This window comes from Mesoplodon densirostris, chromosome 3 (assembly GCF_025265405.1).
Source record: "Mesoplodon densirostris isolate mMesDen1 chromosome 3, mMesDen1 primary haplotype, whole genome shotgun sequence".
NCBI classification, from domain to species: domain Eukaryota; kingdom Metazoa; phylum Chordata; class Mammalia; order Artiodactyla; family Ziphiidae; genus Mesoplodon; species Mesoplodon densirostris.
This window is the reverse complement of record NC_082663.1, coordinates 57,954,465-57,970,401: the sequence shown is the minus strand read 5'-3', so window position 1 is coordinate 57,970,401 and position 15,937 is coordinate 57,954,465. Positions and strand designations below refer to the sequence as shown.

The following is a 15,937-nucleotide window of genomic DNA, read 5'->3' as shown; positions in this document are numbered from 1 at the left end:
TCCCACCTTCAGGATCAGGCTGGCCCTTGGAGCTCTTGAAGTTTCTTACCAACAAGAATTATGCATTCCCCGGTATTCACATTGCCCCTGGGGTGTTGGACAGAGCCAGTGACTGTGGTCACCAGCTGCCCATGAATGCCATTTTCCGAATCTGGCTACCACCAAGACAGTAGTAGGAGTTAACTTTCTCCCCGTAGTTTCCTTGTCTTTTTCAAAGCCGTCTCCACAGCTGGGAATCATTTGTCGCACAGCTGTGCCTACTAGCAGCGTGCAGTCGGTGACACAGGAATACCTCGCAGGCTGACTCACCAAGTACAGTCCAGGCCTCCCAGCTGCTGCCTCAGGAAGCACAGGTTTCCAGCCAGGGTCCCAAGTCAGCCCCTCCCACCCAGGACCCCTTTCCTGCCAAGCCATACACCGAACACACAGCTCCGAACACAGTCTCCAATGGGAGTGGCAAGGTGCCTAACGTTGAACTTGAACATAGACAAAAGGCTGCCCTGATCGGGAATCTTTTTAAATAGAATTGTAAACGGTTTGCACGAAAGAACTCTCTGTTCTTTAAGTGGCAGGGAGCCAGCCTGTCCTTCAGCAGAAATACCACTCCAAGCACCAAGGTTATTCATTCTGAGCCCAACTCAGTTCAGCACAAAGTGACTGCCAGGCATCATGCTAGGCACTAAGGGAGGGATGCAAAGTAAACAGGACGTGACCCACTGTCCCCACGAACCCCAGAGTCCAGGGAAATGCACGTGTGCCGGAGTAACTGTTCCAGCCCCATCTGCTCCACAGGCAAGCCTGGGTTCCTTAAAGATATTCCTCATTTTTTCCTTCTTCATTTCTCACAGCTGTTCCAGGCAATCTGCCTGCACATATATTCAACGTCCAGTTTTTTTCAAGTTGCATCTACTTCCTGATTCTGATGGCCAAAGACAGATTGCTAGCCCATCACTTGCCTCACCTTGTGCCTTCAGGGATTGTCAGAGAGGCCCTGCTCCTCTGGAGCTGATGAAATGGGATCAAAACAGGCTGTATAATGATAGCCACAAAGTGGTAGCCAACCACATGTCCATCAACTGATGAATGAATAAATAAAAGTGGTATACCCATACATTGGAACACTATTCTGTCATAAAAGGGAATGAGGTACTGATATGGGCTACAATGTAGATGACTCTGGAAAATACTACATAAAGTGAAATAAGCCAGACACAAAAGGCCACATATCATATGATTCCACTGTCTGAAATACGTGCTCAGAATAGGAAAATCCATAGAGGCAAAAAGTAGATTAATGGTTGCCAGTGGTTGGGGGAATGGGGGTGACTGCTAATGGGCTTGGGGTTTAGGGGGGTGATGGACACATTCAGGAATTCGATACTGATGATAGTTGCACAATACCATGAATAGACTAACCCCCAATGAACTCCATACTTTAAAAGGATGGATTTTATGGTGTGTGAATTATATCTCAATTTTTAAAAACAAGCTACAGTCACAGAGATGCTCAGCATGGGAGAAGAGATGCTGTGGATACTGCAGGCCCCCGGGCCTGTGGCTTTTCTAACTAACATCCAAGAAGCAACTCAATCTCAAAGGTTCCAAACTGCAGTAAAGACAGTGGGAAATGGAGGTGAAACAGTTCTTGTAGCCTGGGTGAGCAGGGATTCTTGGCATCAGCCTAGTTCCTATCTTACAGTAGGCTCTGAAATACCCACTCTCTCTGGCAACAATTTCATATGGTGGTAATAAAAATATTAATACTGAGAAAAGCCAACATACATGTTTCGGTTGTCACACGCCATGCTCTGTTCTAAGCACTTGACACGTCTGGACACAAAACTAAATGTCAGTGCTATTGTGATCTCCGTTTCATAGACGTGGAATGAGACAAAGAGATGGTCAGTGACTTGCCCAAGGCCACCAGCTAGTAAGTGGCAGAACCCAGGCAGTCCGGCAGCAGAGGCCGTGCTCCTGGCAGCTGTGCTGCCCTGCCTTTCAACAGTGCTACGGGGGTGGGCAGGGTGCTCTGAAGGAGGCTTGCGTCTGAGAAGCCATTATTCTCCAAATGCGGGTCATGGAGGTCTCAGCCTGAAGGCTTGCAGTCTACTTCCCGGGCTACCTCCCAGCCAGGCCCCATCCCAGCAGCACACCCTCCGGGTACACCCCACATTCCACACCCCCTTCACCTCTACAAAATACTACAGTTCTGGCCAGCGTCTTCCACTCTGTCCTGACTGAAAGGGCCAGCCTCGGGTGGTACTGATGCAGAGAACCAGCCACTGACTAGGGGTACGGAAGCATCCCTGGACCCAGAATCTGTCTCTCCCTTGTCCCTCTCTTGCCACCTGCCCAGCCCCTCTCATCAGCTGGGTCTCCATCCACTGTGTGAGGCCCTGCGGAGCCAGATACTTACCTCAGTGCTGACTGCTTCATCTGAGGGGTTGATCAGGACCACTGTTTCTAAAACGTCACTTCTGTGATGAAGGATCTTTTGTCCTGCAGGCACAAAAACACAGACAAAAGAGGAGACCTATAGCTTTTCCGAATTAAAACCGCCCTGCCTGCTTCTGGGACAGCAGAGGCGCTGCCGCCCAGGGCTCCAGGACTCCCCACTGTCCTGGGAAACACAACTGGTGTCACCAAACAAGATGGTCCGCGGCTCCACGGGCTCTCACAGCCCTCTAGTTGTCAGGGTTGATCGCCAGGCTGCCTGTGCGCCAGGCTGCCTGTGTGCGTTAAGGGCGGTTTTCATCTGAGACAAGGGGTGGATGCCAGTAAAACTCAACAGGGCTCTTGACGTTTCCTTTCTCATGGTAATTGAGGATGTTTCTCCGTATCAGCCTTTCTTCTGGTGAGAACGGCGCTGAGCTTAACTAGGAGCCTTACTATGAAATGAATGACATCCAGAAACCCCAGCTAACAATTAGCCCAACAACCAGAATGCCTGTCTGAGGCAGGCTTACAGTCTGTTGGGGTATTCATTCATTAATTCACTTGCTCATAGAAAAGTGCAGAAACAGTGAGCAAATAAAGATGGAAGAACAACTCTCCCTCTGGAGAGGGTGGCCAAAAAAAAAAAAAGACAAGCAAAGTGGATGGAGACCATGAAAGCAAGGGGACGTGGGGATGAAGGAGCCTGTCTGAGGAGGGCTGAAATTCTTCAGGGCTTTTGGCCACACCCCTGGCTCCCCGCACCTGAAAGGTTTTAGGAACTTCATGTGGCTGAAACCACCTCCAGCCAGAGTGGTCTGAGGCCTATGGATGACCTTCTACAAGCGTCTCCCTCCTCAGACAATGAGATGAAAGTGATCAAGCGGATGTATGGCCAGAGTGGGTGATACATGCTCTGGCAGTGGGTGACGGACAGAGAGAGCAGCAGAGGGGTGTCCCTCAGACACACGGCTGGGAGACACGTGCTTGGGATGGTGGAAAAGGAAGGACAATGAAACTCTGGTGACAGGAGGAAATGGAATAGAATCTGAGGGAGACAGACACCAAAGGAGAGTATACAAGAGAGGATGGCCAGAAAGCAACTGCTTTCCAGGCAAACAGTTCTTCAAAAAGCTAAAACAGAATTTCTATATGGCCTAGCAATTCCACTTTAGGTGAACTGAAAGTAGGAACTTCAAAAGAGACTTGTATGTCCATGTTCACTGCAGCATTATTCACAATAGCCAAAAGGTGGAGCCAACCCAAGTGTCCACCGATGGACGACTGGAAAACAAATTATGGTCTCTCCATGCAATGGAATATAATTCAGCCATAAGAAGGAATGAAGTTCTGATACATGCATCAATATGAACCTTGAAAACATGCCAAGTGAAATAGGCCAGACACTAAAGGACAAATAACTGTATGATTCCATTTATGTGAACTATCTAGAGTAGGCTAATTCACAGAGTCAGAGAGCAGATTAGAGATTTACCAGAGGCTGCAGGGGGAGGGATTGGCGAAGTTGCTGCTTAACGGGTACGAGTTTCTCTTTGGGGTGATGGAAAAGTTTTGGGAAGAGCAGTGATGTTGCATTAACACTGTGAATGTAATTAATGCCACTGAATTGTACATCTAGTAATGGTTCAAATGGCAAATTTTGTTTTTTATATGTATTTTACCAGAAATTTAAAAAAATTATTAATGCACTGTATCAAAACCGTTGAACAGCACATTTTAAAGGGGTGAATTATATGGAGTGTGAATTGAATCTCAATAAAGAGGTTAAGAAAAAAAGAAGGTGGGGCTTCCCTGGTGGAGCAGTGGTTGAGAGTCCGCTTGCCGATGCAGGGGACGCGGGTTCGTGCCCCGGTCCGGGAAGATCCCACATGCCACGGAGCGGCTGGGCCCGTGAGCCATGGCCGCTGAGCCTGCGCGTCCGGAGCCTGTGCTCCGCAACAGGAGAGGCCACAGCGGTGAGAGGCCCGCGTACCGCCAAAAAAAAAAAAAAAAAGAAGGTGGCCTTAGTTAGGGCTTTTTTCCTTTATATCATCAAGGACCAGAAGTACTACAGAAACAGAATATGTTGAAATACTTACCACCATCACATTGACAAGCCCATTTACCTCCACTGTCTTATCTTTGCTAACAGCTAATATTTACCAGTAAACCCCACATTAGAAATGGAAAAAGCCCAAACTAAATAATGGTTTCAGGCACTGTTCCAAGCACCTCACAAGTACTAACTCATTTAGTCCGCAGAAGAGCTCTATGACATAGGTACCATGATTATCCCCTTTTACTGTTGAGGACAGTGAAGCCTATAGAGGAGAACTAACTAGCCCCAAGTCACAGAACTAAGAAGCGGTCAAACTAGGACCTGCACCCAGGCTCCTGAGCCCTCCGCCTCACTGCTCTGTGGATGAGGGTTTGGAAAAACAGACATGGTGCAGACATCGAATGCCAACGGGAGAGCTTGGGGAAAATCCAAAGGAATAAAATCAGAGATGTGCTTAAAGAAGCAAGAATTCAGAAAGCATTAGGAGAAGAATATTGGCAAAAAGAAGAAAAAAAAAGGGAAGGTGATGGAACACCCACATAAAAGAGGGTAAAGTTAAGGGAAGGTATATGATGTTTTACTACAAATGGCTGGAAGTGAAGAAACTCCAAAACAGAACAATGTCACACAGTTCGAACAGGTGAAGGACTAAGCCTCAAGAAAAATAATTCAACTAAGCCATGGGAAAGAACATTTGTTTACTGTGAACGCTCAAGTCTGTAACTTATTAGACATGGCTTTTTCGCTTAGTTGTTTTTGCTTTTGACAAGCATGTGCGTTTCAAGCTAAAGCAAAAGAACATCAAACTGAATTAAGCAAATGATAAAATGACAATCAGCAAAACATAGAAAACCGTCCCTTTTCTAGATCCTTCCATCAGTGGCCTCCTTGAAACAAAGACTTCAGGAGCTTCAGAGGTGAGATAAAATTAAGTGAAAGCTTAAGACTAAGGAAAAGTGAGTGTTCATTTCCTTGATCGTACTTTTTTTTTTTTTTTTTTTTTTTTTTGCGGTATGCGGGCCTCTCACTGTTGTGGCCTCCCCCGTTGCGGAGCACAGGCTCCGGACGCGCAGGCTCCGGACGCGCAGGCTCAGCGGCCATGGCTCACGGGCCCAGCCGCTCCGCGGCATATGGGATCCTCCCAGACCGGGGCACGAACCCGTATCCCCTGCATCGGCAGGCGGACTCTCAACCACTTGCGCCACCAGGGAGGCCCTCCTTGATCGTACTTTTGATGTGACTCTTTTTGGCACCCAAAGCCTCGGGCAGCATAATGCCAAGGTAGGGCTGTGGTCATGGCTATACTCTGTAGGAACCCACAAAAGTAGATCCAGCGAGGTACATGGAAGCAGCTCCTTCCCCAGAGGTCCTTTCTTTCCTAAGTGATCTACACAGTGCCCAGACCCTGCCAGCTGCACCCTCCCAAATGCAAGTCCAAGCACAAAAGCCCAGCACCGCCTGAGCTTTTGCCCCAGCACCCCCTCCCCAAGACAGGCAGTGAGGACCCTCCTGCCAAGCCCCCTGGAAAGGGGTTCTTACCATCCTCAAGAAGTTCCTTTCCTCTTTGGCTTCATCACTTGCAAACAACACAAATGCCATGTGACAGCTGCCGTTTACCTGTACTCCTTCCAAGTCAGTTTTTGGACCTGTTGGCTCAGGAACTCAACCAAGGGTGTTTTTTCTGCCCATCTTTGGAAATACGGACAGCAGCGACACAGACATGCACCAAGAAGCCATAGCTGCTCCTTCAACGAAAGCCTTTTTACAGGATGGGATTTGAACGAAGAAGGGGATTTAAAGAGAGAGAGAGAGAAGCTTCAAGCTCTCATCACAGCCGACTGTTGGCCAGGTTCTCGCCCCAGACGACCGACAACGTAAGCAGGGGCCGGGCCTTCCTGGCATCTGGCAAACCCAGGGCCTGCACGAGGGGCCCGGGCAGGCCATGCCCGCACTCCCACATCGCCAGGAGAGTGGGGTGCCAGCTCTCCTGGCGGCAGGCGGCTCTGGGCTCAGGCTGCTGCGACGCTCACGAAGTTGCATATTTGGGGAATGTTTCACACTGGGAAACAGGCCAGGCATTCTGAAGGAGAGGCCACCACCCTCGCCTGCAGAGGTCTCATTCAGTTGCTTCAGAAAAGAAGTTCCCAGAAGAGAAAGACAACACGGTTCCAGCCTCTCTCTTTGCCGTTATCGCCTGCATTCTCCAGAAACAGCTCCCAGGGGAACCATTAGGCAGCCCAGATGAATAGTCAGGTCTCCTCAGCACTGGTCTGGGGGCACCAAAAGCGGGGGCTTGAGATGGACTGATTGTGTCACTTACTGCTGTGATAAGAAAAAGGTCTTCGAGGGCTTCCCCACAAAACTCGGGGTAATTGTGAAGGCTCAATCCTGGGCGGCAGGGAGGGCGGGGGGGACTGTTATGTGACAAAAAGGGGTCTGCTCCACCTTGGAATCAAAAGAGGAAGGCCTGGGGACCCCCTGAAGCAGCAGGGCCTCACACACAATGAGACTTTTGTCTGTGGGCTCCCAAAGGCTATGCTTAAAAGTCAAATAAGCCTGTGTTTTTCAGTTATTGTTGGACCCTTTTTAATGACTGAAATTCTGACAGATTAACTCAATCTATGTGTCTTGTAAGGTTGGGCTGTTTTAGTGGTTTACGTTTTACTGTATCCAGGTGACTTTGAAATCTCTGAAAGCAAAACGTCATTTTCTAGGTATGTAATTTTTAGGATGCTAATAGGGTCTTATCTCCACAGAATTAATATTCATCTAAAGACACACACATGCACACACACAGGCTCTCTCCTGGTTTCAGAAGGGTCTGACCGTGGCTAAATTAAAAGACACGCACTGTTGAGGAACAGCCATAACCAAGCCCCATAAAACTCAGAGCCTTCTCGCCGGCACACAGCTGGCCCTTCTCTCCCACACACATCTCACACGTCGGCCCCAGAACACCGTGGCCTAGGAGGTTGCGGCATCTCTGCTGCCAGAGCAACACCAGCAATGGTCTCAGCCCAGGCAGGCAGCCGCTTAATGAAAAAGCTGAGCGCAAAGGAGAGAGTGCTGGGCCCAAGTTGCAGGAGCGCTAAGAGATGGGAGAAAATCCTTGATGAAAATAATAACTAGTAATGCTAAAACCTTTTAGACTGTCTTTAAGAGGAATGATAACTGTTATATCTTGGGGATGAATATGTAATTTCCATCTCCATTAATGATCACAATCCAGAACCTTATCCCTACAACTTGCTTTTCCTAAAAAATGAACTCTTGCGAGCATAATCAAGAAATGGATATGAAGAATAAAGACAGCTTCCGTATCCATTCAGTACCGAGGGCGGATGAGGAGGAGGGTCCTGAATCACTGATAGGGACGGACCAGTTACTGGGCCGGGAGAAGGAGAGCCCTCTGCCCGCCAGCTCCCGCCGCTGCCCCATCTTCACCCACAAGTCCTCCAGCCCCTGGCCCTGGTGAAAATCAGAGTGGACTCTTTGTGGAAAAGGAATTTGATATAATGATTTAGCACTACAAAAAGGTCCAATGTGAAGAAGCAGAAATCTCAGAGAGGGTTAAAGAAGATTCTAGAGTTAGAAAGGGAAATGCGTGGGGTAAAGAAGGACTGTGGTTATTTAACTAAAGGTAAGGTTTGGTCGATCAAGAAAAGCCCGCAAGCACAGAAGGACTTGAGGTTAGAGTCTGTTTTCCTCAGAGGGAAGGGAGGGAGGGAGGAAAGAAAGAGAAAAGGACAGCAGTGAGAGCTCTCCAGCTCTACCCTTTCACCAGAGTGGATTCTCCAAGAGGAAACCTCTCACCTCCAACCCCGACGTGCAGAAAACACCCCCCAGGGTAAAATGTAGCAAAATGGATGAAAGCAAGAAGCGAACGGTACTCAGTGCAGGAACTAAAAATTCATCACCAACTGGTCTTCCAGCAGCTTGTTTCATAGCAGCTTTTTATTAGGAGTACCGTCCAGGCCTCCCTTCGGCAGGAATCCATGTAATGATGTCAAGCAATGGGTGAAGTGATGGGAGACGTCTGAAGAGAAGGGGAGCTGGTACGTAGGGACGGGGGACACCTGAATCTGTCAGGCTTTCTGGGGAGTCTTCCTTTCTTCCAGCGCCCTCACAGAAGCCCCTCCACCCCTCTCGCCCAAGGCCAGGGCACAGAGCAGGCCCGAGGCCCAGCCTGGCGGGAACACGGCTCCCAGCTGCCTTCCCACAGCGGGGGACGGAAGAGCGAGTCAGGAGGCTGCACCGCAGCGCACAGGCCCGCTCCCAAGAGCCTCTGCTGGTCCTCCCTGGGCTCCTGCTCGCACCCCATCACTGCTAAGCAAGAAAAACAAACAGAGAGAGAGAGGCAAGGCAGGGGTCGTGGGTTATTGGTAACAGCGCTTCTGCGAGGCCACAAGGCGCAGACGTCTCTTCCAGGGGCTCCCGCGGGAGGGCTCAGGGGAGGATCCAGGAGGAGGGCCGAGGAGCCCACCTAACAGAAGCCTCCCCTGGTTCCCTGGAATAAGAAACACCTCAGACAGAGGGAGAAAGTGACCACGAGGAGGGCTAGACAGCTCAGTCCCTCGCCCCTGCCACTGAAGCGCCCTTAAAACACAAAAGTGCTGGGAGACTCGGTATCTCCTGATTCCATGGTCCCCAAAGACCAACCGTGTCAGTGCAGACCACAGGACACCAGCGGTCAGGGAGACGACACAGATCCCCTCCCCAGGACAGTAAAACTCCTAATGCTAGAGGGAGTTTGATTTCCCAGGGGCTCTCACACATCGAAATCAACTCTCTATCTTTCTCATCTGTCTGTTCTTGCAGCTTGCAGCCTGGGGCTGGGAAGAGGACCCTTTCCAGGCAGGGTGTGCCAGAGGCAAGGGGGAACAAGGGGGGAAAGACAGCAGAAGCATGACCCAACCCTGCGAGCTGGTTTTCAGGTCACACAGGTGTGGGAGCACCTTCTGTGTGCTTCCCGCTATCCCACCTGGATCAAAAAACACCTAAAATAGGAGGCAAACGCGTGGAAGTCAGAGCATCCAACTCTTTGATCACCAGAGAGCCCATCACAAGGACACAGCAGTAAGCCCTTCTGCCTGTAGACGGCTTCAGAGTTCCCAAAGCACTTTGTCCTCTGGGTGGGGGTGCCCTGTTTAATCCTCATAACATTCCTGTGAAGGGGTGGGAGCAAATATTCTTTCCCCCTCTTCATGGACCAAACATCTGAGGTCTAATGACTTGCCCAAGGCCTCACCGACAGTACAGGAGAGCTGGACTAGGACCCATGTCACACACCATGCAGCCACTCACGGCCAAGGCTGTGACGCTATCCTTTTCTCCCTCTTTTCCTGATCCACCTCCTCCAAAATAAAGGTTTTCAAGTTGTGATGCCAAGATTCTCCTTTGTAAGCCGTAAACATGCAGTCTGGGTCAGCCACTGGTCAGCCAATGCCTGCCCACTCACTCACTCACCCTTCCAGCGGGCACACCGGCCTCCCACACACCCCAAGGCCAATTCCCTCTTTGTTTCTGCTGCACAATCGGAGCCCAGTTCTCTCCCACCTTCCCCCTGAAATTCCTGGAAATGGTGTTTCTTTTCTGCTGGAAATACATTTTTTCTGTTTCTGCGTTTGTTTCAACCCCGATGTATGTTCCTGAGTGTCAAGTCACTCCCCAACTTTTCAGTGTTTGTTTTTTTTTTTAAGAGAATAAGAACTCAAATTCCATTATAAACAAGTTCAGGAGACTTCACAAATAATTTTTTAAATTTAAGTAAGTTGATCATTGCTTGGGAGTTTTTTTCAAAAACTTAGATTTCTGCATTACAGAGAATTTAGTTATAACGGAATTTGAGTCTATACCTATTTTTCTTTACATTTTCTGGACTGCACTATCTTTCTTTTTTGTTGTCATTTGGTTTGGTTTTTCATGTATCTGCTGGTCCTTCCACCCCATCATTCTCCTGGGTTCTCTGCCATCTTCTGCTTTATGTTTCCCTGACCTTTAGATGCCCAGGTAAGCAAACAGCCCAAATTGCCCAGACTTCCGAGGCTCCCTCGCCCCAAGCACGTTCACCGCACAAAGGTGCAGGCACCCTTGTTCCTGGGGGCAGGGGGAGCCTCCTTTTGCATTTCCTTCCCATCCTGTTCCAGCTGCTCACACTAGGAGCACAGCTCGTGAGGAAATGGGATGCCAGGGACAAAAGGTCTGATTCCTTTTGCAGGGTTCCCACAGTGTGCCGTTTTTCTAAATCCTCTCTTCGGGGTTTTCTCCTACCCAATCCTGTTCTCCTAGGTAAATTTCTTCCCTTTCCCCACTCCCTTTTCTAAGGGTCTCAAGACAGAGGGATGAGAATCCAGGCTATCAAGGGTTAGAAGTGGAAGAGAGTGGAAGAAAGCTGTTTGTTTCCTTTTTCTTTCCCCCTGTTTTATGCTCTGGCTGAAAGAAGTAGAAATAAATCTCAGAGATGGTGTTGATGAAACTCTGGCTCCCTGGAAAGCATCTACAGGGAAACAGTAGCACCCAATGTTGGCACCAGCTGAGGGTGATAAGATAACCTGAAGGTTGTTTCTTCAAAATGTACAGAGGCTACAGATTAAAAAAAAAAAAAAAAAAAAAAAAAAAAGGCACACCTAGTGAAGGGCGATGTATTAACCTGTCAGGACCGCCAACTCCAGAGATCAACATCTATCTAGCACTTTACCATTTGCAAAGCGCCTTCCTCTGTGCTCAGCCATTTAAACCTTGATGAAGGTGTTCCAAGTCTATGAACCCGGTCCTTTGGGCTACAGCGAGGGGGGAGGTTTGAGTGCCCTGTTCTCAACGAAACCTGCTGCAGACAAAGAAAAGTACGGATACGCTCCTCGCATAAGACAGGAGTCCTTTCTGCCTCTGAGATGCAAGGAGTCGGGCAGGCCAAGGAGAGAACCTCCTACCCATGAGCCTTGAGAAGGACTTGCCAGCTCTGTGGAAGAAGAAACTAGAATTTCCTCATCCCATAGAATGGGGGGGAACTGAAGGAGCCCTGGCAACATTGCACCCCACTCTTCTCCCTCTACAGGAGAGAAAGCCGAGCCTCAGAGGCACAGCGGCCCATCATAGGCGACTGTTGTATTTATACAGCTGCCAAAGGCAATTCCTATGCATATTGTAGACAGTTCTATCTGGGGGTAGGTGCTAAAATACTAACACTATCTTTCATTGTTATGCACTTGGTGGTTTATAAAATCTTTTCTACTTTGCATGTTATCTCAGAGCATCACAAAGATCAACTGTTATAATTATTCCTTTTTTACGGATGGGGAAATTGAAGCTGATGAAGCAGGTTGTCTAATAAGAGTTAGCCCAGCAACACAGGGATAAAATAAGCTGTTGAACTAGGTTTTAAATCTATAGCCCGTCTGAATCCTGATCCCCATTCTTGTCACTGCCCCCCAATGCTTCTCAGGTTACTTTAGGAGTTTACAAGGTCTGAAACCTTGTTTTTTAAAAATAAGGTTTATCTGAGATACATTTCTCCTAGTATATTATAGAATACTACCAGAATTGGGGACCCAGGTTTGGAAATTATTTTTGTATTGAGGGATACCTGCCATGTTCCAGGTACCCTGACAAGTATTAGGTTAAACCATAAGATTGCCAATATTAGCTACTTTTTAACTCAAAAATGACACTTTCCTATGGTTCAACAATTAGACCTCACTTTCTTGAGATCAGAGTAGGTTTCGGAGAATGTTTTTTAATCTTACTGGTCTTTTCTTGCCTTTGTAAGAGATGTTATATCCCCTGTTTATTAAGACAATGTGAATTACTTAGAGAACACACCTTTCTAAAGTTTAATTTGGGCAAATTAGTGCTACCTTCATAAACTAGCATTGAGAGTAAAGCACGAATGGGACGCTATACCTACCCTGAAGGGAAGATAGTTTCATGGGAAGACTTGGAATTTTGACAGTGTCTAATTTGGGAAATGTAAGTCAGAAGTAGTGTCTGACACACAGCAGGGAGCTCAATCAATATTTGATAAAGGAATGAATAATAAAAATAGCTAAGATATACTGAAACCTGCCCTGGGTCAGGCACTGACCTAAGTTATTTATGCGTGGTTATCGTATTTAATCTGCACATTAACCCTATGAGGAAGTCATTAATCCCATTTTACAGATGAGAAAAATGAGGCACAGGATAGTCAAGCAATAGCCCAAGGGAATATTAATGAAGGATGGAAACCTGGGTGGTTAGTGTCCAGAGCCCAGGCTCTTAGCCAAAAAAGTCATTTTAAACGGGAGGGAGGAGGGAAGACAGAAGACAGTGAGTTCAATTTGGGGCACGCTGAGTTTGAGGTCTCTCCCGTGGGAGAGCCAGGTGGCTCTGTCCAATAGGCAGGCAGAAACGTGGATCTGTTGCTGAGGCCATAGGTTGGGCCATAAGACAGATCAGGGAGGCATCAGCATATTTTAAGTGATGCTCTTGGAGAAAGCCTTTTGCTGAGAACAGTGTTGGGAAATGCCACTATTCAAAGGGTGGGCAAAAGCAGGAAAGGGCTGGTGAAGGTGATGGAGAAAAACTCGAGAGAAGTGATGGTGCCACTGACTTCTCTGCTCACCTTCAGCCCCAGCCCCTGACGTGACCTGTAACTGCAGTGCTGTCCTGATTTGCAAACTTAAACCACCTCCACATAGAGGAGAGTCGAGGCAGAATATTGCAAATACATTAAATAATCCAGTAATAACTGATACCTGCTTTACAAATTCAACCCAAAGCATACGCACTTTGACCTACATATCCACTGCCGTGATACTATGCTTAGCCCGTGGGCATGGCTTTATTTTCTGTCTGGGAGACATCTGCCTGGTGGAGGGAAAAGACTGTAGGTTGGCAGTTCTCAGGGTGTAATATTCCCCACAGTCACCTGAGAGACTTAATAAAATGCAGATTTGCATGGCCCACCCTCAGGCAGTCTGATTCAGGAGGCTTGGGTGGGGCCTGGGACTCTGCATTTCTGCAGTCTCAGTTCTGACGGTTCTGTGGTCCCTTCTTTGAGAAACAAGACAGTGTAGATGCTGAATATGCTACTGCTCAATAACAGCATAATAAGTGATCTTATTTTAAATCATCCTCACATTGATTTTATGCATTACTACCCTAAGGTCTGAACAGACTCTAGAATTATTTCCCTTGGGAGCCAATGTGATCATTAAAGGCTCAGACGACTTTCCCCAGTAAGTATCGATTCTCAGAATCATTTGACAGTTTTATCTGGCATTTAGTTTGCCATCAAACTTCTGCCATTGATCAAATCCAGGGAAACGGTTGACCTTTCACCCTCATCTGTTACTGTTCAGAACCAAATCATCACACGATTCAATCTCAAAGCCAGCTGCCTTAAAAACAAAAATCAAATCAGTCCTTTTGGTATTGGCTATTGAAAAGGAAACAGAAAAAGAAAAAGAAAAACAGCTGACATAACATATATCACACGTACTAACTAATAAGTACTAATCCCCTGGTAGCTCTTAGCCATACACCAGGGAGAAACAGCAGGAGTTGAATTTTTCCCGGTAACATCCCGAGGGGGCAATGCTACCCGCAGTAGTAGCGTCAGGTTGAGGCACAGCAAACAGCTTGGTGATCTGCCAGGAAGGGACTTCTTGAGGTCAAGATCCTGACCTGGAAGTATGAGGCTCAAGGGACCTGATATCTGGCCTTAGCTGAAGGGGTGCTTCCACTGCCACTATCTGTAGTAAGTAGAGAAGGTGGATACACAGTCTTGTGTTCCAGCTGCTATGAGTAAACCTGGTCCTATCTTTTAAGGTACCTGGCATAAAGCCTTAGCCCAACCCAAGGGAGCTGTCATTTTGTTGTTTGTGTTAGTTCTGTTTATTTAGACACCGCCTCATTCAGAAGGGGGGGTCGGAAATGGCTGCTCCGCCCAGCATCTGTATATTTCTCCTTTACATGTGCCTGCGTTGTCCCGTCCTGGCCTGGTGCTTGGGCTTCCCAGAAAAGTACACCCAATTCTGATTGACCTGGGTCTTCCCTCTCCTAGGGCTGAAGGGTGATGCTCAGCACACCAGGGCCAGAGCCGTGATTCCTCTTTGCTTTCCTGTTCTTTGCCCTGAGTTATGTGCCCTGTCTGCTGACCCAGGATGTGAAGTTTCACTTAACAGCCTGGTCCTCAGCTTCTCTGACTCAGACGCTCTGCTCACATCTCATTGATTCCGGAGCACACTCTTTCCATTTGTAAAGGACTTTTCTTTAGAAAACTCGTGGCTCCTAGCCAGTCTTTCATGATTTCTGCTCACCTCGATCCCTTGCTGTGCTCTGACAAATGGCCCCAGCAGACTGACATCTTTGCTCACATGTTTTCCTCCTTAGTTTGCTCCTTTTCTTATTCTTTTTTTAAATATATTTATTTATTTGGTTGCACTGGGTCTTAGTTGTGGCAGGCGGGCTCCTTAGTTGTGGCTTGTGAACTCTTAGTTGCAGCACGCATGTGGGATCTAGTTCCCCGACCAGGGATCAAACCCAGGCCCCCTGCATTGTGAGTGTGTAGTTTTAACCACTGCGTCACCAGGGAAGTCCCCTCCTTTTCTTATTCTAAGTGAAGGAGAGGTAAGTGTCCCCCTGGCCACTCCCATGTTATCCTCTCTACTCTGTGTGTGTTGTTCCAACAGGCAGCAGCAGGAGAAAGATGTCAGGAGTTGTTTGTGTTCATATTTTTCACCAGTGCACTGAATTTTGCCTCTGGTCGTTCAGCCACCCTCTTATGATTCCTTAAAGAATTAACATAGGGCATCATTAGGAAGATTCCATCTTGATTTTCTACTCGTCTACAAGGTCTTCACAAGGTCACCATCAGTGGGGTACCACTGTATGTCGCCAAACCACACTTGACCTTCTGCGGGAGACTGTAGCTGAATGACTACATCTGCAGACTTAGGAAAATTTAAGGTAGGAAACAAGGACTAAATTCAGGGCCATATAATTAATTAATATTTCCTTAGCAGAGATTGGTTTTTGACATGATTCAATCAAATCTGGCTAAGGGGCATTTTCAAGGCAGTGTTAAGTGTACTCTGAACCAACAGAGGTAGCTCTCCTGAAAAAAAGTCCAAACCCTGTGATGCAAAGTGATTCTAACAGATAGTCAGTCAGTCGAGCAAATTCTACCCTCTTCAATCATCTTTTAAGAAAGACTGAAATTCCAGTTTAGAATAAGTTCAAAGAGGAAGGTAGGTAGATTGGGGACTTCGGGAAAACTTGCTTTTAAGAGAATCTCCAGATTTTAATTTCGGTGAGAAGTAACAGGTTCTCATAAGAAAATTAGCATGCGTAAAATCACTTTCTACATTCCTATCTTGTATCATTCTTTATTGGTTAATTTTTATGTATTTATACACATGGAATATATGCACTTTCCATGTGTATGCTAAGCAAAGTTCTTAGAAT

The 15,937-nt window shown here is 47.5% G+C and overlaps 1 protein-coding gene across 5 annotated transcripts in view; it reads right to left on the bottom strand.

The window, feature by feature from the left end:
* Positions 1–15,937, bottom strand: part of MAP1B (microtubule associated protein 1B) — a 96,813-nt gene that overhangs the window by 22,466 nt on the left and 58,410 nt on the right. For 4 of the 5 annotated variants that reach the window (XM_060093016.1, XM_060093017.1, XM_060093015.1 and 1 more), the window contains exon 3: positions 2,417–2,499. In XM_060093016.1, the coding sequence (XP_059948999.1) occupies positions 2,417–2,499 (83 nt within the window). Of the gene's footprint in view, positions 1–2,416; positions 2,500–6,031; positions 6,463–15,937 lie in introns of those variants that run through there. The other variant, XM_060093019.1, reaches the window with a different exon arrangement.